This window comes from Numenius arquata, chromosome 3 (assembly GCF_964106895.1).
Source record: "Numenius arquata chromosome 3, bNumArq3.hap1.1, whole genome shotgun sequence".
Taxonomy (NCBI): Eukaryota; Metazoa; Chordata; class Aves; order Charadriiformes; family Scolopacidae; genus Numenius; species Numenius arquata.
Genome location: NC_133578.1, coordinates 18410130 through 18431404, shown reverse-complemented (window position 1 = coordinate 18431404; position 21275 = coordinate 18410130). Strand labels below are relative to the sequence as shown.

Here is a 21275-nt window from a genome sequence, read left to right as displayed (position 1 = left end):
GGCCTGGGGCACCCAGCCTGGCCCCAGGGAGCCTGAGCCTGAGCCCAAGCACTTGCCACCAAGAAGCCAGCGTGTGGCTGTGGGCGGGAAGGGTTAACCGCTGTGAGAGCAGAGCCTCCCCTTCCTCCCCCTTCCCTGTGTTTTACAGGCCGGAGCTATTACCAGGAAATGTTCCCATCAGCACCATTGATCCCCTTGTTTACAGTCCTGTAATCCTCAGCTGTTGACTAGGGAGCAGAGGAGAGAAGGGAGGAGGTGGCTCCCTTTTGCCCTCTTGGCCATCATTTTTGCCCTGCCTGCAGCCCTGGGCATTGCCTCTGCCCTGCTGCATCCCAGCAGGATACCCTCCTGGCTCCGGTGCAGCAAGGTGACATGCACCCAAGCTCTGTAGCACCTGGCTGGGCACTGGGGTCTCTGTGGCCAGTGGGGAGGCGCTGGAGGGTGGCAGGAGCCTGGCTGTGGCAGTGGCCACGGCCCTGCATGAGTTAGCCCGCACAGGTGGCTGCAGGTCCCCCATTGCCAGCGGTGCTCTCCCGGCGCACCTCCCACCAGCTGCCTGACACCTGGTCACAGTGCCCTGCGCCGCAGCCCCGCTTTGTTCTCATTAGTGCGATGAGCGGAGCCGTCACGCTAAATTAGGGATCCTCCCAACTCGCAGCTCTGCATCTGCCAGCCAGCAGCGGCTACCAGCCGGGAGAGCCCAGCACGACGGCAGTGGGTACCCGCTCGGAGCCCCAGGGAGGCTGCAGGCAGGGGTAGGCAGCCCCCCTGGCTGCCCTCTAGCCAGGAGCACGGCAGGGCTGGGGTGCTGGCTCCTGGCGTGGGGCACTGTCCTTGCACAGCCCTGCTGGCCCCTGCCCCGGTGTGTTGGCTCTCCCCACCCCAGTGGGGCATGGGTGGCTCCCTGGACACCTGCGCCGGGGCTGCAGCTTGCCCTTGGCCAAGCTGGGATCCCGTAAACCTGTGCCGAGCATCTGAAGCAAGGGTGCCTGTGGGGCATCCATCACTGGGACTTCCATGAGCTTTTGTAATTCTTCTGGCTCTGATAACACTAGAGCTCAGCCACAACCCCATGCTGGCACCCACAGACATGTCCCTGTGCTGGCTGGGAGGGCAGGATTGTGCCTCCCTCTGCTCCCTTACCCTACTGCCTGCGTGCAGCCCATCCTCTGGCCCTTGCTCTGCTAGGACAGTGTACGCTTTGTTCTCTTCCAAAGCCTTCCAGGAAGGGGTTTGCTTTTCCTCCCTCCACAAGCCCTCTGGAGCCCTGCTCTCCTCCAGAGCCCACAGGAGGGGTAAGGAGACAGGCTTCCCAGTCAGGCTGGAGGAAGGCTGCAGGTCTCAGCCTGCCTCTGCTGGAGCTGAGCCAGGCTGGGCGAGTCCCAGGGCTGGGATCCCCCAACCCATCCTTTCCCTGCACCTCTCAGCCTGGCTTCATGGCATAAGCCCTGCCGGAGCATGCCCAGCCCAGCCCTGCACACCCAGCTCTGCACAGGGCTCTGCCCCAGCCCCGACAAACCCCACGTCAAAACAAGCAGCCTCACAGCCTACAAAACTCACCCCTGGCAGCTTTCCCCTTCCCCAATCCACAGCCATGGAGGGTAGGATCCCCTTGTCAGCACCCCAGCAGTGCCCCGTGCCGTGGGTGCTGGCACAGCCCTCCCTGCCCCCCAGCATGTCCCCACCATCGGGCACTCACCACCTGGAAGTCGCTGCCATTGCACTCCTCATTGCCAAATGTGCAGCGGACGAGCATTTCGCCCAGGTCCAGCTGATGACCCACGCGCCCATAAAACTCCTCCAGGTCGAAGGGACGGCTCCTCTCCTCCTCTCTCAGGGCTGGTGTCCCCAGCAGAGCCTCCAGCCTGCTTCTCTCCATGCTCTCCGGCACCAGGGGCCGGCCAGCCCCATCCAGAAGACCCAGCATCTCTCCTGCCCAGTACAGGTCGTGGCCAGAGAGCCGTGAGAAGCGGGCAGGGTTGAGGTTGCAGAACGTGACGGCGGGGAAGGTCTTGTTGCGCGCCACCTCCTCCTCCAGCTGGGTGCTGTGGGGGTACTGGAAGTACAAGCCCATGCACTTGGTGTAGGCATGTATGAGGAGGGCCAGTGAGCCCAGGAAGGCCAGCAGCCACAGCAGGTTGCGGGCAGTGTAGTGCTGGTGCTGGAAGATGTGCTGGATGCCGTGGAGAGTGGAGCGGCTGGCAAACTCCTCCAGGCTGCACGGGCGCCGCTGCGGGTCTGGGGCATCGGGTGCCAGGTGCCCAGAGGGACAACCCTCCATGGCAAGGGCTGCCGAGGGTTGGGGGGGACCCCAGGGACGTGGGGGGAGCCTCCGGGCTTCCTCCAGCCACATGCTGCTGCCTGGTTCTGCCTCTCCCAGGGCACTGGTGGGGGTTTGAGAGCCGGTGGCCGGCACAGTGACGGGTGGTGGCCAGGCTGGGCTGTGCGGCAAGCGGCGTGCGCCAGTGCCGGGGCGGGACCGGGGAAACGTGGCTCTGCCCGCACCCTGCCCCGAGTGGGGAGCTCACTGAGTGCCAAGACCACAGATGTACTTAGCGATCGCCACATCCTGCAGGAACCGGAGCCAGAGGCTGAAACATCCTGGAAAGCTGGGGGCACTCTCACTGCCCGTCCCCCGGGGGTGCGGGCAATTAGCTGGAGTCCTGCTCGCTTCCATCATTTCAGTGCACTTAGCGTGACCTCCCCAGGGAGGGAGAGGCAGACAAACTCCTCACATCCCACTACCAAGGAATGTAGGATCTTCCTGAGCATGGTTGCACCGGACCCAGGTTTGGGAGAGGCATGTGGGCAAGTGTTACCTGGGGGGCAACAGCTCTTTGGCCATGGGGATGTGGGGAGACCCCAAGCTCTGCACCAGCCTTGCAGGACCACAGCTCTGAGACATCGGGCTGGCCAAGTGTCACTCTTGTCACAGCTCCTGCACCCTTGGGCTCAAGCACCTCCTCCAGGCTCCTCAAAAGCTGCAAGGGGTCAGGCTCCCACGAGCACAGGGAGAGGATGTGGGATGGCAGGGCATTCAGGGGGCAGTGACATAGACCCCAGGGGAGCTCTGAGTGCTGGTACCACTTGCATGCCCCCACAGGGATGTTGCCAGCTCTCCAGCATGGCACTACCTTGAGTCTGAGAGCTCTGGTGTGGTGCTGGGGCCGGCACAGCCCAGCATCCCTTGGCCTCAAGGTGCATGGGAAGAGGCAATACCTTTTATGAGGCCAGGGACGTAGCTGGGGAACGTAGTAGCTTGTGAGCACTGAGAAGCACCTGTGTGCCCAAAAGCTTATCTCCCTTTCTGAACCATCTCAGTTGGTCTAGTGAAAGATGCTGCCTTTCCCTCCTGGGCTCATCATACACACACCCACCTGGGCACATCCCGCAGAGCTTTTTCGCTGGCAGTGGGAGCATAGCAGAGATAGAGCAGAGCCATGTCCATGGGGCTGGGGAGGACAGGTTGGGATCAGGGAGGATACCCAAGCTGGGAGAAGAGGCTGCATTCCCCCACCCTGCTTCCCACACAGGGTGCAGGAACCTTCCGGGAAGGAAGATGGAGAAACCAGAGGCAAGGATGCCTGAGCACAGGGAGGAGGTGATGCCCATGCCCAGCAGGGCTGGAGGGAGGAGAGAGGGCTGGGCTCTCTCCTGTGGATGCTCAGACCTGGCCAGGTGCCCAGCGGGGTCCCAGAGAGGAGCGAAAGGCACTGCAAGGCCCTGCTGTGGCTACAGCCATGGGCTGGGGATGCTGGCCCTGCCCAGCTGCGCTCCCCTGGCCTGTGCTCCCCAGCACAGCTCTAAATCCATTAGCTTTGCGTAATTAGATTTTTCTCAATTACCAGATTATGATAATTAACAGCTCATTTGTAGGAGGCAGTGCCTAATCCCGGCATCATGCTTGGCTCGGCGCCAGCCTGGCTTGCGAGGCTGCCGGCACGGGGACGGGGATGGCAGGCGGCAGAGCAAACACCGGCATGGGGGGAGCCCTGCCAGGGGGGGCAGGTGGCCTCGGGATGCTCCTGGGATCCCCCAAAAACTTTCCACTACGAGGGACATAGACCTCCCCTGCACTGCCTGGCCAACACAGCCTGCTCAGAGAGGTCGGTCCCCAAAATCAGGGGGGATGAGAGAGAGCCCATGGAGTGACAGCATCCACTGGCGAGGGGAGTCAGCACGGCTTTAGAAGTGGCTCGGGCACCCACGCAGCTCCCAACATGCAGAAAACATCCTGCGACATCTCCTCCTGCCAGCAGCCACCAAGGGAAACCACGGGAGAGGTTAGCATCGTGGGCTGGACTGGTGCGGCTGCAGTCATTAAGGGGCTTGTTAATGAACTTTCCTAGTCAATAATGTTGCCGAGAAAGGACAGGAGAGCAGGGTAGAGGGAGGCAGCCGCCGGTAAGGTACCAATCTTCATCATGGGAAGGCAGGGCAGTCCAGGCAATTACTGCCCATCAACTGAGCTTCATCCCTACTAAAATAATAGAACAAATATTAAGAGAAAAATGCTTCTGAGGACCTCGAGGGCAGGGGAACGGGGAGCAATAAAGATGTGCTCAGAGCTCACACAGAATAAATCTGCCCAGTCTGACTTGATTGCCTTTTTTGGGTAAAATTGCTAAATGAATCGATGGAGAGGAGACAAGAGGTGTGATATATCAGGCTTTTATTAAAGCATTTGATATAGCATCTCAGGGAATTAATTCCAGTTGGCAGGGACCGCCATGCCCTGCCTTGGCTGGGTGCAGCCGAGGAGGCGCAGGTGGTGGGGCAGCCCTGGGACGCAGGGGGAACATGGCGGCATCCTGTGACACTGGTGTACTCGGAGCCAGTGGGGGCATCCTCTCTTCTCCCACCCAAGGTGAACGTGTTGCAGCTCCCGCTCTGTGACGTGGCTCCTGGGATGACTGTGCCAGGAGCACCAGGGCTGTATCTGAACAAGCTGGATGCAGCCCCATGCCCTGTCTCCATGGGGCAGTGCCCATAGCCAGCCCTGTGCCCCCACCGCACCCATTCAGGGCCACCACCTCCACGTGTCCTGCAACTTCAGGGCTCTTCTGCTCCTGCCATGTTCTCTGCCTGCAGACCTCTGGCTGGGAAGCGACATCAAGCGTGGGCAGCGGTCATGCCCAGCCGGGCACGACTGGCTGGGACGTCTCAAGCTGTTCCCATGTGTCTCCTTTGCATGGCATTTCTGATCTTCTGCCATGAGCGACTCCAGGCAGGGGATCTGGTCCTGCCTCTCTGCCCAGCATGGGCAGCAATTCCGGCTCATACAGGCAATAAATCAGCCTGCTTCCCTGGAGGTGCCTGCGCTGCTCCTGCTGCTTCAGCTCCAATTTCCCAATCTCAAATTACCCCGGGCTGCCTGACAGCCGGCTGGTTTTGTGCCGCTCGTCCGAACTCCCCCCAGCTCCCTTTCTGTCACTGGATTTTGCCAAAGGCCCTCAAGCGCCCCCATGCCCAGGAGCAGCATCTCCCAGCGCCTGGTCCCTGCTGGGGAGCAGAGCTGTGCCAGCCCCAGCTTGCGACGCCGCGGGGAGCCGGACGAGCCTCGGCAAGGTGGCTTCGCTCAACCACAACGGCATTTGCTCCTCGGCCAGATCAGCGCAGGGTCAGAGGTCCCAGGCCAAATTTCGACACATTTTTCTCAGCAGGGGAGCAGCCTAGAGTGTGTTTTCTGCTGGAAACCACCTGGAGAGTTTCTCCTTGAAAACAGTTTCTCCCGACGGGGTTCTTTTGATGCTCACGCTGGGAGCACCAGAGGCAGCAGTTACACTGTCTGAGCTGGAGCCTCCTTTCCCCTCACCAAGTCCCTCTTGCTGTCCCCTTCTACCCTGAGAGCCCCTTCCCCTGTCCTGGTGGTGCCAAGGAGCCAGGGCTGGAGGTGCCGGAAGCAATGGCAGCTCTCTCATGGTGACAGCCATGCCACGGGGCAGCGAGTGGGGGACTCCTTCAGCTGCCAGCACCCACAAAGTGCTGGGGTCCCTGGGAGCCATGAGATGCTGGGGGAAGCTGGTGGAGAAAGGGCTGGCAAAGGCACAGCTCATCCCAGTGCCTGGCCAGCCAAGCTGCTCCCTGTAAAGGCACTAAATATCCGTGACACCATTCAGACATCCCAAGTGGGTGTGATGAGCAAAGCACCAGTGGTTTGGGGGCCAAGCAGATAGAAAAGGTCTGTGTGTTTGTGGCATCAGCAGGTCCCCCCACACCCCTCCCACTTTTGGGGTGACAGAGGAAGCTATTAAATGAGTCCACAGCAGTCCCAGCAGCAACCTCTCCCGTTCCCGCTATCTCCTCTCTCCCTGCAGCCTGGCTCCTTCCCACAACAGCCTCTTTCCAGCTCGTTGCGCTGGTGCTAATCCCCTAATCTGTGCAAAGCAACAATTTCTTTCGTGGCACAGCGGCTGGTTTGAGATCTGCATCCCTCCTCCCCCAAAAGCCATCTCCCTTATCAGCAGCAGGTATCAGGTGAGCCAGGCACCATCTACCGTTGATAAACCCATGTTTTATTTTGCCCTATTTCCATTTATCTCCAAGACTGTAATTATCCCTCATCTTGCAACGTGTTGTACTGTCTTGTGCGCTGAGGAGCGATGGGGATGCATACTTTGCCGGGCAGCCCTGGGCCACAGCTTCCTGCCGGCGGGGTTCAAGGAGTTGGTGGGGCAATGCTCAGGGACAAATCCTGCCCACCATGATCTGTCCCTCCTCTCTCCACACGCGGGCCACCATTCCCTTTAATCTTGCACAGCGGCAGAGATGGATTTTCTCCCTGTGAGCCAGATGTGTTGCACGGAGCATAAACACTTGCGACAGTTGTTGTGCTCCTCGGTGCGAAGGCATCAGATGTCTGCATTAAAACAAAGCTCTCCACTTAATTACTCAGGCTGATAATTCAGCGCGTGGAGGCGGCTCTGGCTGAGAGCAGAGGGCTGGATCACAGCTGGGACTGGAGAGCCTTGGAGTGCACATTAATCCCGGCTCTTGCAGCCCTGATTAACGGTGCTGGAAACCTGCCCACCTTGTTCATTCCCAGGGGAAGGGTCCATCCTGTCACCCACTTCCTGTCCCACTGGAGAGGGCTCAGGCTGGTGCCCGAAGGGCTCTGCTGACCCCTCCCTGGGCCAAGGCACCCCCTTCCCAGCATCTTTGGGATGGGGTGGTCTGGGACATGGGGACCATTGCTTGGAGGGTGCTGTGCTGCCCTGGGAACACCCATCCACTGCGTCTGGAGCTCAAGTCAGCTGTGCACAGGATGGGGGCGGTAGAGCCTGAGGGTCACCCTATGCAGGGACCCACTGCCAGATCACGGCTGGTGGGAGCTGGAGACAGCCCCATGGCCTGGCTCAGAGCAGGACCACGCAGACCACCAAAGGCTTTCTCCTTGGTGCCCAAGCTTCCTGCTCCTGCTAACCTGCATTTCTCCTTCTGTGGGCCAGCAAACACCTTCTGCAAATTCACCTTGCTCCCTTCAGTCAGCATAAGGGCCCAGGGCCCTTCCTGGGGGAGCCCCTCACTCCACTGTTGGGCCAGGCATGTGCCTTCTGGCCAGGAGTGCTCACCCTGCTCTGCCAGTCTCTCCACAGTGGATTGCTCCCTTGGACCCATCTCCCCTGCCCTCTCCCTCCAGCCTGGTCCCCCAGCCCGGTCCCTACCCCCTTCCCTCTCCCTATCCCTCCCCTGACCCTAGTACCTGGGTACCCCTGGATCTGGGGCATCCCTGTCCCAGCAGAGCCCCCATCCCTGGGCACCCTGCAGGCTGGCGCTACCACAGATCTGCTTGTGGGGTCCTGTCTGTCCAGGGAGACTGATTTCCTCCAGCTCTGCTCCTGCCCTCTTATCTCTCCTCCCTGGGCTTCATGCCTCACTCCATGGCCCAGGCAAGCGGGAGCGATAGATCCCATCCTGCCCGGGCTGAGCACCCGGTCTGGTGCTGGGCACGCAGGGCAGCCGGGCCCCATGCAGGCAGGCAGGCAGCAGTGGGCAGCAGCATCCCAGCGGGGCCCCAAGGGTTAATTTGTCATGTATTCAGGGCCACGCGCTGGCCAGGAATTACACTTTTATCGGCACGCGGTGCTGCCGCCGCTTGAATTGGGACTGGGAACTCTATTTCCGAGCTCACCCAAATTATTCTCGAAGAGATAAAGCGCGGTGCAGAGCAGCGCCGGCGCTTCATTAACATTCCCCAGCCCATTCAGCTTTAAACGAAGATTGCCTGCCTCGGAAAATGATAAAATTGAACATGTGAAGCAGGGCATTATGTTCCATCAGCCGATATTATTTCCCACGCAGGGGCCGAGCAGAGACACAAACAGCTATTTATGCAGTGCCTGGCCAAGCTGGGGTGGCTTGGGAGGGGGGAACAGGCAGGGGGAGAGGGCACAGGGTGGGTGGCGAGTGCCCCCTACTCATCCCAGGGCATGAGAGGGCCTGCCTGCTGGATGCCAGGGTGGCTCTGCCCTCCTTGGTGCTCCCAGGCTTGTGCCCAGGGTGCAAGGTGGGTTCAGGAGCCACAAACCTGCTCTGTGCATCGAGTGAGGGAAGGGGCTTAGGGGTGTGTAGAGTCCCCTGGGCGGCACTGGCCCTGTCCTGCATGGCTGGAGGCATCTCCATCTGCCACCCTGCGGCATGTCCCCTGACAGGGCCGAGCGAGCAGGGCACTGGCTCCATGTCCAGGATTGGATCCCACCTCCCAGGGCTGGGTGTTGGGCCAGCATGCGCCGGGGACCACCTGCAGCTGGGGAGTGCGTGCCTCGTCGGAGGTGAGCGGGCAGCAGAGGGCTGAGCAGGCAGGGAGGGCTGAGCAGGCAGCAGAGGGCTGAGCAGGCAGGCCCCCAGGGCTGCGAGTGGATTTTACTTGGCCGTGCCAAGCCTATCGATCCAGCAGTAATTAAAGTCGCTCCAAAACCTGACTCATATTCAACCTTGGGAGGAAGGAGCTTCTCTGACAAACACCCTCTGCTCCGGCACAGCGTGGAGCTCAATCCTGCTGGGGTGCTGCCGGCCCGGCCCGGTTCCCTGCCACGTTCTGTCCCCAGAGGAGACCCTATGCCAGGGCTGCCTGGGGTCCAGGGTGGCAACACCCCATCAGGCAGCATCCCGGCTGATGTCCCCAGCACTGCACAGCTCTGCAGTGACCCGGATGGGGTTCAGCCCTTGGGGTGGGATCCGTGCCACCCAGACCCTATAGCTCAGGAGAAACTTAGGTTATTTTCTCACCAAGAACCTCAGACAAATCTCTGGGATGTAGGGGTGCTCCCCCCATGCCCCTCATTTGTCAGTGTGCCATACCGGTGCAGCTGAACCTGCAGCCAACTCTGAGAGGCACCAGGGTGCTGGGGGGACCCACTGCCATGTGCCCATGGGGTGCAAAAACTCCTCTAGGTCAGAGGCAGGAAAGGGGATGTGAAAGCAGGCGAGGGGCCTGCGAGTGTGTATGTGTGTGTGCGTGCGTGTGTTTGTGTGTGCAGGGGCTTGCACGCCCAGCCCTGCCGCCAGCGTCGCTGCTATTCCCGGTATTCGCAGCAGGTCGGGACAGGCACCGAGAAGGGGGAGCTGCCATTCATCGGGGCCCCCCGCAAACCCGCCCGCAGCGCCCGCGGGAACGCAGGGTCACCAGGACCTGGGGGCTGCGGCAGGGAGGGGATCCCGGGGGCTGCGCCGGGAAGCTCCTGGGCAGGGGACCCCGGGGCTCACAGCCCCCGCCCGCAGCACCGGGCAGCGGCTGGGCTTTAAGGCGGGGAGGTGGCTCCATCTGCAGGACACGGCCTGGGGTGCTGGGGGGTCCCCAGCGCCCCAGGCAGCCGGCGGCTGGCTCCCCGCCGCCCCCACCCGCCGCCAGCCGCTTAGCATGCGGGGCACAGCGGTGGGGGACAGCGGACAAGGACACCGTCTCCTCCAGCTCCTCTGGCTCCCGGGAAGCAGGGCTGGGGGAAGCGGTGCCAAGAGCCAGCCCCCTCCCGCACGCCTGCACCCCCCAGCGCCTGGGGCTCCCGCCCGACGCCCCTGCATCCCCAGAGCTCCCCGCATCCACTGCCCTGCACCGCTCAAGGGCTCCCATCTCGTACCCGCGGTGCCTGAGCACCCCACACCCAAACGCGACACCCCCCCAGCACCCTCATCCTGCCCCGGGCTCTTGCCCCGCACCCTGGAGCACCTCACGCCCGAAGCTCCCGGGAGGCGTACCCCGCGCCGGTAGCCGTCGGGGCTGCGGGACGGGCCCCGGTGGCGGTGGGAGGTGGAGGCGGAGCCGGGCCGGGCTCCACCCCGGCCCCCGGCCCACATAGGCCGGCCGGGAGGGCCCCTTGCCCCCGGAGCCTGCGCCGTCCCGGGGGCGCACGGCGGAGCCCGGTGGCGAGCGTGAGGCAGGAGCCGCGGAGGAGCGGGAGTTTCCCGGGAGGGGTGGGAAGCGGGAGCTGTGCTGCCTCCCTCGGGGGGGGGGGGAGGGGGTCTTCCCCTGTACCGGGATGCTGCAGCGGCGTTACGGGCGGCTCCTGGCCCGGCTGGAGCGGGCGCTGCAGCTGCTGGAGCTCGGCGGCAGCGTGGAGGAAGGTGGGTGGCGAGCAGCCCCTCCGCTAGGAGCACCCCGGGATCCCCGGTTCTGCTGCCAGCGGGGGCTGGGGGAGGTGGTGGTCAGCCACCTCCCCATCCTGGCTGGCCACCCGTTTGTGTTGCCTGCAGACTACATCCGGATCGCCCGGTGCTTCGAGGCAACGCGCCAGAGATGCTGCCGCCTGGAGCAGGACGGGCGGCGGGCCCGGGAGCAACTGGCCCGTGTGGAGGCCGAGCGGGCAGCACTGGAGGTGAAGCTCAAGCATGCCCGCAACCAGGTGGAGGTGGAGATGAATAAGCGGCACCGGGCGGAGGCTGAGCTGGAGAAGCAGGTTTGGATGGGGGTGGGGGGAGGGAGGGGGCTGGTGGCAGGGATACCCTGAGGGGCTGGCTGTAGGGACCCCAGCTCGCTGCCCTGTTTTGCTTGCAGGAGCGCAAACTTCAGCTGGTCTTGGAGGCCTTGAAGTGGGAGCCATGGGGCAGTGGAGAGCAACGCTCCATCCTCAGTGCCCTGGTTGGCCGACGCTTTGGGGCGGCCCTGGCACCAGGCAGCAGGTGAGCAGGGCTGATGGTCCTTGTCCCAGCCCCTTGAGTAGCCCTGGGCTCGGCTGTGCCCCTCTCCTCCTCACCTCTGCAGGGCTCGAGGGAGCTGGCTGGGCACAGGGATGCTCAGGCTCTGCAGAGGTGTTAGTTCTGGGCTCCCAGGAATGGCTGTAGGAGGAGGTGCTGACCAGGGGGTGAGTTGCCCCAGCCGGGCTGACCCCAAGCTTGCTCCACAGGTCATCTGCAGTGGATGAGTCATGTCAGTCTCTCCTATCCCAGTCAGACATCAGCTATGACCGCACCGAGGATGATGTGGTAAGGCATGACCTGCTGTGAGTCCCAGTGTTCACCTTCTCCACAGCAGTGAGGAGGCGGTTTTGCCCCACTCCTGCAGTGGGGCAGTCCATTTGCATGGCCATGGTTAGGGGTGGGCTGCCCCAGGCTGCTGCTGGAGCACGGCTGCTGGGGGTACCCCTGGCCCTCTGCAGCTCTGCCAGCCCCCAGCCTCCCTGCTGGCTTTCAGGATGTTGATGTGACGGTGGTGCGGACCCTGAAGCGCAAAGCCCAGGAGAGGCAGGTACGAGGGAAATGCTGGGATGTAGGGGCTGGTGTTGGGGTGAGGTCTGTGCTCGTGTGTGGGTGAGGATCCCTTGGGTCTGCTCAGGTCTCCTGCATCATGTCCCTAGGACCCTCTGCCCACACAGGTCAGCAGCGCAAGTGGGGTGCTGCCCCTGGGCCGCACAAGGTTAGGGCACCCAGATACTCCCCCATCCCAGCACAGGAGGCTGCAAGAAGCCTGGCAGGGGGTTTAATTTATTGATGCTGGGCTGGGAGCACCGTCTCTCAGCAAACCTCCTGCGATCAATAGAAACTCCATTACCCTCCACCGTGGCCCAGCCGGGCTCCTCAATAATTCATCCGCACGTGCGGGCATCCCACACCCGGCTCTGCTCACACCTCTGCATTGCAGGCCTGACCTGGCTTCCCCCAGCCCCAGGGCTGGCTCTGACCCAGCTGGGGAGCCTGGGTCCCCATGGTGCCTCGTGTGGGGCAGGCAATGCCTGGGGACAAGGTGAGACCAGAACCTTTAGTGGAGCTGGGACCCCTTGGCTTAGGTGCTCTGGGGTGGGGGGGCAGAATCAGGGAGGGGGTTCCTGCCTACCCTTCACCCCATCTGCTCTGTCCCCAGTGTGTGTCCCTGGCCCCTCAGATTGGCCCTGTGGTGGTGGCAAAGCGGCACCGGTCTTCTCTGGCACCCCACAACACCGTGAGTAGGGACCCCAGTGTACCCTGGGCAGGGATGGGGTGTGTGGACTGCCCCAGTTCCAGGAGGCAACACTGAAACCTTCAGTCCTATGGGCCTGTGGGGTTTGGGGGTGTTCTGCTGTCCCCTCTGGGTTCTGTGCCCTGTATCCCCCTGGCCCTGCTGGGGACAGCATCCCAGGCTGTGCAGGACCATAGGGATGGGGAGCAGGCAGAGCAGAGCTCATGGGGAAACGTTAGAGCTCTATGGGACTGCGGCCAAGCGCATTCTCACTGTCCCCCATCTCGGCAGGCGAGTGTCCCCCCCGTGTCCTCTCCTGTCGGGGTCACAGGCCTTGCCGGCAGCCTCCCGCCTGCTGCTCTGGTGCCACGACGCCGGTCTCGCCAGGGACACCGTGTTTCCACAGGTGCAGGTCACGGGAAGGGCTGGAGAGTGAGCTCATGGGTGGTATGGGACCAACCTCAGGGTGCTGCCATCACGGGGGAGGGAGGGGATCTGCTGGGGGATGCTTGCCCTCACCATGGGGGTACCGGAATCCTCTGTACTTGACAAATGTCACTGTCCCAGGACAGCTGGGATGCTGCAGGGGCTCTTTGGGAGGTGGGAAGCCTCCCCACATCCCAGCTGGGAGCTTTGTGTTTCAGGCCCCCCTCCACTGTCTCCTCTCTCTGCAGTTCTGACCACAGCATGGACCACCAGCGAGGATCCAGGCTGCTGTGCCCTGGGGCAGGAGAGGCACACCAAGGGTGGCTCTGCAGGGAAGCCGGCACCAGCCCCCTTCCCCTTGCCTCCGCAGGGCCTCCCGTCTCTCCAGCACCAGTTCGCCTCCAAAACGGTGTGTGCCCCAGCCTCTCTCCCTCCTCTTGGCCCCTGTGGAGAAGGGAGCTGTGCAGGAGGTGTGGGTTTGGGATGGGGGGCAAAGCTCTATCCCCCCCCGCCCAGTTCTGCCTGCATGGGGGATGGATGGAGGCTGGTTTGGGGAGGGATGAAGGACTGGTACTGGGTACCTGCAAGAAGGGGGACCCTGACCCTGCTCCCCCTCTCCAGGTGATCCGCCCCGAGCCATGCGGCGTCTGTGGCTCCCGCATCCGCTTTGGGAAGGCTGCCGTCAAGTGCCGCCAGTGCCAGCTGCTGCTGCACCCCAAGTGCCGGGAGCTGTGTCCCAGCCCCTGCTTACCCCGGCCTCGCCACCACGCCTGGCCCCGTGAGGTGAGGGGGCACGGGGGGGTGCTTGGGGGCTGCTCCATGTCCCCGTGGGGCTGCCAGGCCATCAGCCCTGGGATGCTGGAGCTTTGCCTGCCCCGGCTGCAGGGCTGGTGGGTGGGCACGGAGCAGGTCGATGTTGTCCTCCCCAGGGTGTGCTGGCTGACTTCGCCCCCCCCACGCCGCCCCTGGTGCCCGCGCTGGTGGTGCAGTGTGTGACTGAGGTGGAGACACGAGGCTTGATGGAGGTAGGATCTGGGGTGGTGGGGGCAGCGATCAATGCCATGGTCCACCTGGGGCTGAGCCCCTCTCCCTGCACCCCAGACAGGGCTGTACCGGGTGCCGGGCGCGGAGCAGCTGGTGCGGGAATGGAAGCGGAGGCTGCTGCAGGCTGGAGGTGCGCTGCCGGCCCTTGGCAGCGTGGCTGACATCCATGTGGTGTGTGGGGTGCTCAAGGACTTCCTGCGGGGGCTCAAGGAGCCACTGGTCACCTTCAGCCTCCACCCTGCCTTCCTGCGGGCTGCTGGTGAGAGGGGGTCCCGAGGTTGGGGGGCGGAGGTGGAGAAGGGGCTGTTCCTCCCCTAACACCACTCCCCTGGTGCCACCAGACATCCCTGATGATGCCGCCTGTGGCACAGCCCTGCGCCACGTGGTGAGCAAGCTGCCACCAGCCAACAGGGACACCCTGGCCTTCCTCATGCTGCACCTGCTCAGGTGAGGGACTCATCGTGGTCTGTCTCCATGTCCCAGCTCTCTGCCCCTCACCCAGGCTCCATGCCCCAGGGCGGGGAAGCTGGGCTGAGGATGAGGGCCCCTTGGTGGGGGCAGCACGCTCACACCATCCGCCACCCCTTGCAGGGTGTCACACAGCCCTGACTGCAAGATGGATGTCCTCAACCTGTCCCGCGTGTTTGGTCCCACACTGGTGGGACACAGCTCGGCCAACCCCACACCACTCGTCATCATGGAGGACACACCGCGGCAGTGCAAGGTGAGGGGGTCCCCGAGGTGTGGGCTGTGCCCCGGGTGCTGCCGGCATCCCTATCCTCCATCCCTCCCTGCCCAGGTGGTGGCTCGGCTCCTCTCGCTGCCGCCCAGCTTCTGGAGAGGCTTCCTGGGGACGGAGCAGGAGAACCTGGTGCCGATGCCAGCCCCGGCGGGTGAGCACGGTGAGGCACAGGAGCCCCAGCCCCCTCCCTGCCCTTGCCCTGTGGCTGCTGGAGGGTCCTGGGTGCCCACAGCTGGGCTGGGGTGCGACAGTCCCGCAGAGCCCTTCTTCCGCCCCATCATCTCCCTGGAGCCCAAGCCGGGCCAGCTGAGCCCAGGTGGTACCTGCTGCCTCCCCAACACCCTGTGGAGCTGCGTGGGCATGGCAGCCCGGCCCCCGTGAGTGCTGCTGGGGGTGGGCGGGGGGGGCCCAGGGGAGCTCGCTTTGCACCCCTGACTCATCTCTCCCCACGCAGGAAGGGGCAGGCTCTGAAGAAGGTGGGCCGATACTTCCCTCCTTTCCCTCCTCCGGTGGAGCCTGCAGCAGCAGCTCCCGGGGGGCACGGAGCTGGCACCGGAGGAGCGAAGCCTGCGGGACCAGGCAGCCGGCTGGGGGCTGGTGGTGCCGAGCTATAAGCCCTGCTCTGCTTTCCGGGGGACTGGGGAGCAGGGCTGGCTCTGCCCAGCTATGGTGGCGGGGACACTGCCCCAGCGCTGTACTGAGGGGCTGGTTTTGTATTAAACGTTTGCAGCAAAACAAGCCTGGCTGTGGCTGCTGTCTGTCCCTCCTGGCTGCTGCCAGGTGCCAGGGTTCAGGGCACGATGGAGCCTGGCTGGGCAGTAGACAGGAGCTGTAGTGACAGTGAGGGTGAGCAGCGCTCCCCCAAACCCCTGCTTCTGCTGGGGGAGGGCTTCTGAGGGGAGGGCAGGCAGAGCTCCCAGCTCCTGCCCTTGCTGAAGCCTTCCTCTCCCTGCCCTGGAGCCCAGGATGCAGGAGGCCCCTCTCTCAGCCCAGATGTTGGCCTCAAGTAATCGGAGCTGCTGCTGCTGCTCAGGGCAGGACAACCTTAAAGCGTTTCCAGACTTCCTGGCACCTCAGTGGAGGCCCCTTTAACTCCTTCCTCCCCTCCAGCCCCGGCACTGGAGCTGCAAAGCCCGAGCAGGGCTGGGATGTGCAGCTGGCTCCCTCTGAGAAGGGGAAGCTGGATGAGGGTGTAATGGAGCAAGGGCCAGGGAAGGGCTTGTCCCCCAGATAACTCTGCACAAGGGGCAGCCGCTACCAGGGGAGGTTGGGGAAAGGGAGAATTACACAATAAGGTTAAGAACTGCCCCAGGACCACGTCCAGCAGCTGAGAAACCTTTGTCTGTACTAAAAGCCAGGCCAGATGTGGGACATAGAAGAAAATTCATGTACAATCCTGAAAGCAAGTACTTTGGCTCAGTTTCCCCCAGTGCAGGGGTGTTCACCAGCGGGCAAGGAAATTAGCACATCCAAGGCAGAGGCAAAACTGAAGGAGTTTAATGTGCTTAAAGCCAGGGAACAGCTAATCCCCGCCCAGGACCACAGGAGAACTGGCACGGGAAGGCACAAGGCTGAGAGCAAGGATTTGCTGCAAATCCACTGAGCTGGGGTGGTACTGGATGGATGGAGAATCCCTAATGCAATGCCTTGCTGAAGGTGAGAGGCGTGATGGGGCGCTCAGGGGAGTAGAGGGCTTTAGCACAGAGCTCCAAAACCAGCGGAGAAGACAGGGAGGTAAGTGGGTAAAGGGCAGTGTTGGTTATCGTAGACAGACTACCAGGACCAGCAGGGAGCTGCCTTCAATAAAAACAGATTTTTTTTTTGAGACAGAAAGAGGTAGTGGATCTGTGCCACCTGCCCACATGTAAGTTGATTGCTCTGGTGCGAGGGGAGATGTGCAGTGAGCCCCCCAGCTACACCCATGCTGGTGGGGAGGAGGCTGTTGGCCCACCGGGGTGGCAGGGGCCTGCTGCCGTCACCCTGAGCCCTGCCTAGACAGCTGTGCAGGTCTCAGCCTGATGGGAGCAGGCTTGGCAGGGCTGGCAGCTCTCCTGGCCCCTGGGGGGCAGAGGTGGTGCTGGGGGAAGGGGTGCTTTTGCAGCTCCCTCCAGGGCCAGCAGCCTCCTCTCAAAGCCTGGCCTCCTGTGCCAGTGCCCTTAGGACACAGCCTGGTTGCTGCTGTTTTCCCAGCGGTAGGCAGGAGCCCAGCTCAGGCTGTTGCAATCACGCTGCTGAAACTGGGATCCTCACAACCGGCTCCCGCAGGAGGGGTTGCCCAGGCAGGACAGGCAGATTCAAAGCTCCCCAGCCTCTGAGATGGGCCAAGACCTGCCAGGGAGCTGCAGACAGCAACTTTTGCAGACCAGGGAGAGCCTGGTGAGGGGTGGCAAGAGCATGCTGGTAGTGCCCTTTGGTGGAGAAACATCCAAAGCTCAGGACCCGAGATGCTGCAGGCAGCAAGTGCTCCCTCAACAGCCTCAGCCCAGGGCTCCCTGCCAGGGTCAAGTGCTGTCCCCAAAGCCTTCACCCTGCCCCAGGGCTGGTCCCTGGGCTGCAAGAGAAGCAGCATGCAAGGCTGATGCTCACCAGCTTTAATGTCTGTCTGGAGTAGGAATCAGGCACTTGCAGGGCTCCTGGCCTGCACTTACCCCTCTGGGGGTGCTCGGGACCTCCCAGGAGGTGAAGTCCTAGCACAGGCTCTTGCTGTGGGGCACAGCAGGGAGTTGAGGACTGGCAATGTCCCCCCACCTCCAACCCAGCGAGCAGCTGACTCACAGGATAATCTGGTTCTTGTAGCTGCGGCTCAGCTCCTTGTGAGGAAGGACAATGGAGTTGAGAATAACAACCTCAGCAGGGATGGTGACACTGCAGCCTGTGGGGAGAGCGTGAGAGGGTTAACGGGGGGGGAGCAACTCTGCCCCACCAAGTGGGGCTGGGGCAGCTAGGTGTGAGTGGGACATACCCAGGATGGTGATGGAGGGCGTGAGGCGCCCATCCCGGAAAAGGGTTTCACTGTCGATCTTGGCATAGGGATCATTGGGGTTGGGGTCACTGGGTGTTCCTTCAACCCGGGCCCAGCGCCCAATGGTGCTATCCCAGCCCACGATGGTATTGAGGACACAGGTGTGGTCCTGGGGTGAAGGAGAGGGGTATGAAGGGTGCTGCCGCCTCCCTGCAAGGGGTAGGGGTTGACACCCACACCCTCAGGCAAAGCCGACTTACGTGGAGTGAGGCACCGTGCAGGACGATGGACTCACGCACACGCACACCAGCTCCCACCGTCACCCCTTCCCCAATGGAGACGTTGGGTCCCAGCTGTGAGGACACAGGGAGGCGATGAGGTTGAGGACAATGGCACCCCCGAGCATCGCCCTGCTGCAGGGCCCCCCAGGCCTGCACTCACCACTGCGGTGCTGTCAATGGAGGCCGTCGGGTGGATGTACACGTTCCCTGCAACACAATGCAGCCATGTCAGGGGAGGCAGCTCGCAGGAGCACTCGCCGTTCAGATCAGGGGAGGTTCCTGCCCATGGGTCCCACTGCCTCCCTACTTCTTCCCTGCCCCACATGGGGCAACCCCCAAGGTGGCAGGGGTGTCAGAGGCGTACCTCGGATAATAGGGCCTCCAGGTTTGTTCTGGGCCAGCCTCTCTGGGTGGCTTTTGCCGTACTGGTTCAGGTAAAGGCGGCTGGCATAGATAGCAGAGCTGGGGGAGGAAAAGCAAATGATTGGTGTTACCTCTCTGGCATTACCAGGGCATTAGATGGTCTGAATTTAGCACCCACCCCCAGGGCCCTGCCCGGGCACCCTCCTCTTCCAGCTCTGGTAAGGACTGCTCGATGCTTTTGCTGTGCCAGCTCTAGCCCCAGCCCTTACCCAGCTGATTTGATCTGGCTCCAGAAGCCATCAGTTTTGTAGACATAGAGTTTGCCGCTCCCAGCCAGCGCCGTGAAAACGTCCTGCTCTAGCCGGATCACTTCTGCACGCTGCCAGCCGTTGGAGTTCTCCTCTCTGCAAGCGAGAGGCCCATTAGACACAAACCCCAGTCACAGCTTCAGCCAGAGACCCCAGCAGCTACCTTCCCCAAATCTGGGGGTCCTGGTGATCCTGGACTCCTTCCTAGCCATGCGCTTCTCCCCAAAGAGGGGACAGCCCCAGCTGTCAGGCTAGGCCTGCCCAGCCCCACTGAGCCCCAGAGCATCAGACGGGGCTCTGGCAGCTGAAACAAGCTCTCAGCCAGAAGGTGATGGTGCAAGAGCCCCACCCAGTCCAGGTAGGTGTACGAGCAACAGGTCCTGCCCCTGCTCCAAAGCCCTGCACAGCTGGGTTTTCGCTTGGGTGGTGGCAGAGGTGACAGCTGACAGGCTGGCTGGTGTAGAGAGCTGGAGGGGGGAGCAGAGCATTCCCAGGTGAAAGGCTTGCTCAGGCCCTTGTCTGGAGCTGGATGAGGATGGGGTTGGGGGAGAGGGGGGAGTCTCAAGCTGGCCTGTAGGGGAGCAGAGGAATGAACAGCCTTGCAGAGCGGCTTGAGCAGGGAGGAAAGCATGCGTTATCACTAGGGATGATCCAGCCTAGAGAGCAGCCAGTGCAGACACAGAGGGAGACTTACCCAAGGTAAGGACAGCTGGTGCGGGACCAGGAAACAAGTGAGTGATGGCAGAGGAGGAGAGAAGATAGAGAAAGAATGGAGGATGAGCGTGCCGCTGCAGCCCCGGGAAGCAGTGGGGTGGGAGGGACATGGGGCAGAGAGGAACACTCACAGCACTAGCTCCTGCTGGTTCCTCTGGAAGACCTCGCCGATGTGCTGGAAGATGGCAGGTGTGAACAGGTAGATGCCACAGTTAATGATCTCACTGACAAATGTGCTGGGCTTCTCCACGTAGTGCTGGACCTGGAGGCAAGGGAAGAGACATGAGTGCCAGGGTGCAGCCCCCGCACCAGGTGTCACACCCTCTGTGGCACACAGGGAACACGCGCCCACACGGGCAGTGCAGCACCCACTGCCCACGCCATGCCTGGCTCCCCAAGGCCCGCCAGTACCTCCTGCGTGTCTGTGTTTGCCACGATACAGCCGTAATTTAGCGCTTGTGTCCTGTTGGCCTGCGGAGCAAGGATGTGTTAGCAGTGGTGGAGCAGCGGGCATGCAGATGCAGAGCAGATGAGACCTGGGGCTCATACCCAGGGGCCTATCCACTGCAGGAGCCACAGGCTTCTAGACAAGCCCACAGCAGAGCACCGCTGCTCCTGTGCTCCCTAGCAGTGCCACTCACTGTGGTACCAAGAATGACAAAGCTTTGCGCGTCCCCGTGCTGCTGCCGGAACTCCAGCATCTCCTGCAAAGGGAACTCTGAGCACACATCTGCGTTGAGGACAAAGAAGGCTTCAGCACCACCCGACAGGATCTGGTCTCGGAAGTGATAGATGCCACCACCCGTGCCCAGGGCCGCGTACTCCTGGAGATACCTGCGAGCCAAGCAGGGAAAAGCAAGGGCTTAGGGAAGGGGGTGTCTAGTGGCAGTGCCTGGCAGGGGGTCAGGGAAGGGCTGGCGGGGGCTGGAGAGACATTGTCCTGCCACACAACAACAGGGCTCACATGGGCAGTGGCTGTGGCAAGGAGGTGGGGTGGCTTGGAGCTGTGCGGGAGAGGGATCTTCGGAGCAGGAACCAGCCCAGGGCAAGGGAGATGTGGCAGAACTAACGTGCGAGACCAGCTGTGCCCATCCACACTGGGACAGGCTCTACCTGCCCAATGCCTGGGCAGTGCCTGGGGGGGCAGCCACCCCGGGGGAGGAGGGTGAGGGGCTGAGCTGGGCTGTGCTGCCATGGGTACCCAGGGGGGGTCTCAAGTGTTGTCCGGCTCCTGCTCACCTGATGGGGATCTTGAACTCCTGCTGCGCCGACACCAGGAAGCGGCTGAGGGCTTCGTGGGGCTGGTAGAAGCCCATCAGCAGGATCTCCTTCATGCCGGGCACCTGGGGAGGGAGGGAGGGAGGGAGGAGGGATGGGGCAGAGTGGGGCAGAGGACCCTGGCCCCGGCCCTGGTCCCCCGGCCCCATCCCCGGCCCCCCCGTACCTTGGCGCAGGCCTCGATGTGGTGCTGCACCATGGGCACCCCGGCCACGGGGAAGAGCGGCTTGGGCACCTCGAAGGACAGCGGCCGGAACCGGGTCCCTGCGGAGCGGGGGGATATGTCGGCGGGGCCCGGCGCCGGTGGGACGCCCCGCGGGCCCGGCGCACTTACCCTTCTGCGGGCCGCCGATGAGGATCACCGCCTTCAGCGGCATGGCTGCCCGGCTCCGCTCCGCTCCGGCAGGACCCCGCACCCCCGGCCCCGCCGCCGCTCCCGCCGCTTCCGCACACGTCAGCGCGTCACGGCCTTCCCTACGTCACCGCGCCGGGCGGAGGCTGCCGACGGACTGACCGCCAGGGGGCGCCGCAGCCGGCGGGAAGTTGGGGGGGACGGCTGCGCCTGCGCGCGTGCGAGAGGCGGGGCGCGGGCGGGCAAGGGCGGGCGGGGCGTGTCCGAGGGGCGGGCTTTGCACGTGGGTGCGCAAGGGCGCGCGGTGCGTGTGCAGGGGGGTGGCTGTGCACGTGCAAGAGCGCGGCAGTGCGTGTGCACAAGGGGCCGGCTCTGCGTGTGCAAGGGGGGGGCCGTGCATGTGCAAAGGAGCAGGGGTGCGTGTGCAAGGGGCGGGCT

The 21275-nt window shown here is 63.0% G+C and overlaps 3 protein-coding genes across 4 annotated transcripts in view; 1 reads left to right on the top strand and 2 right to left on the bottom strand.

The window, feature by feature from the left end:
• Positions 1-2353, bottom strand: part of ASIC4 (acid sensing ion channel subunit family member 4) — a 62631-nt gene extending 60278 nt beyond the window's left edge. Inside the window, exon 1 of the mRNA XM_074145175.1 lies at positions 1700-2353. Coding sequence (XP_074001276.1) covers positions 1700-2353 — 654 coding nt within the window. The remainder of the gene's footprint in view (positions 1-1699) is intronic.
• Positions 2354-10475: 8122 nt separating this feature from the next.
• Positions 10476-15193, top strand: LOC141463356 (rac GTPase-activating protein 1-like). The gene is made up of 15 exons (XM_074145707.1): positions 10476-10560; positions 10690-10892; positions 10991-11115; positions 11340-11418; positions 11627-11680; positions 12293-12370; positions 12659-12779; positions 13042-13202; positions 13415-13576; positions 13723-13818; positions 13895-14096; positions 14179-14284; positions 14429-14561; positions 14637-14956; positions 15034-15193. Exons 1-15 carry the CDS (start codon positions 10476-10478, stop codon positions 15191-15193), a joined length of 2085 nt encoding a protein of 694 aa, XP_074001808.1.
• Positions 15194-16059: 866 nt separating this feature from the next.
• GMPPA (GDP-mannose pyrophosphorylase A) lies at positions 16060-20938 on the bottom strand. Of its 2 annotated transcripts, XM_074145252.1 has the most exons (13): positions 20820-20862; positions 20652-20749; positions 20447-20550; positions 19849-20041; positions 19619-19678; positions 19339-19469; positions 19188-19202; positions 18455-18589; positions 18187-18284; positions 17983-18029; positions 17802-17894; positions 17542-17710; positions 16060-17451 (listed from the first exon to the last, which is right to left on the bottom strand). In XM_074145252.1, the coding sequence occupies exons 1-13, from the start codon at positions 20860-20862 to the stop codon at positions 17351-17353; spliced, it is 1287 nt and encodes a 428-aa protein (XP_074001353.1). In that variant the 3' UTR covers positions 16060-17350. The 2 variants fall into 2 exon arrangements, with proteins under 2 accessions (XP_074001353.1, XP_074001355.1); XM_074145254.1 differs by lacking the exon at positions 19188-19202 and having other exon boundaries at positions 20820-20938.
• Between the last annotated feature and the right edge of the window lie 337 nt (positions 20939-21275).

Coding starts and splice junctions, on each gene's coding strand:
- LOC141463356 (XM_074145707.1), top strand. CDS start 10,476: ATGCTGCAGCGGCGTTACGGGCGGCTCCTGGCCCGGCTGGAGCGGGCG. Junction 13,203..13,414: donor ACCAGTTCGCCTCCAAAACG/GTGTGTGCCCCA, acceptor CCCCCTCTCCAG/GTGATCCGCCCCGAGCCATG. Junction 13,577..13,722: donor ACCACGCCTGGCCCCGTGAG/GTGAGGGGGCAC, acceptor TGTCCTCCCCAG/GGTGTGCTGGCTGACTTCGC.
- GMPPA (XM_074145252.1), bottom strand. CDS start 20,862: ATGCCGCTGAAGGCGGTGATCCTCATCGGCGGCCCGCAGAAGG. Junction 17,711..17,801: donor TGCACGGTGCCTCACTCCAC/GTAAGTCGGCTT, acceptor CCTTCACCCCAG/GACCACACCTGTGTCCTCAA. Junction 17,452..17,541: donor GCCCTCCATCACCATCCTGG/GTATGTCCCACT, acceptor CTCTCCCCACAG/GCTGCAGTGTCACCATCCCT.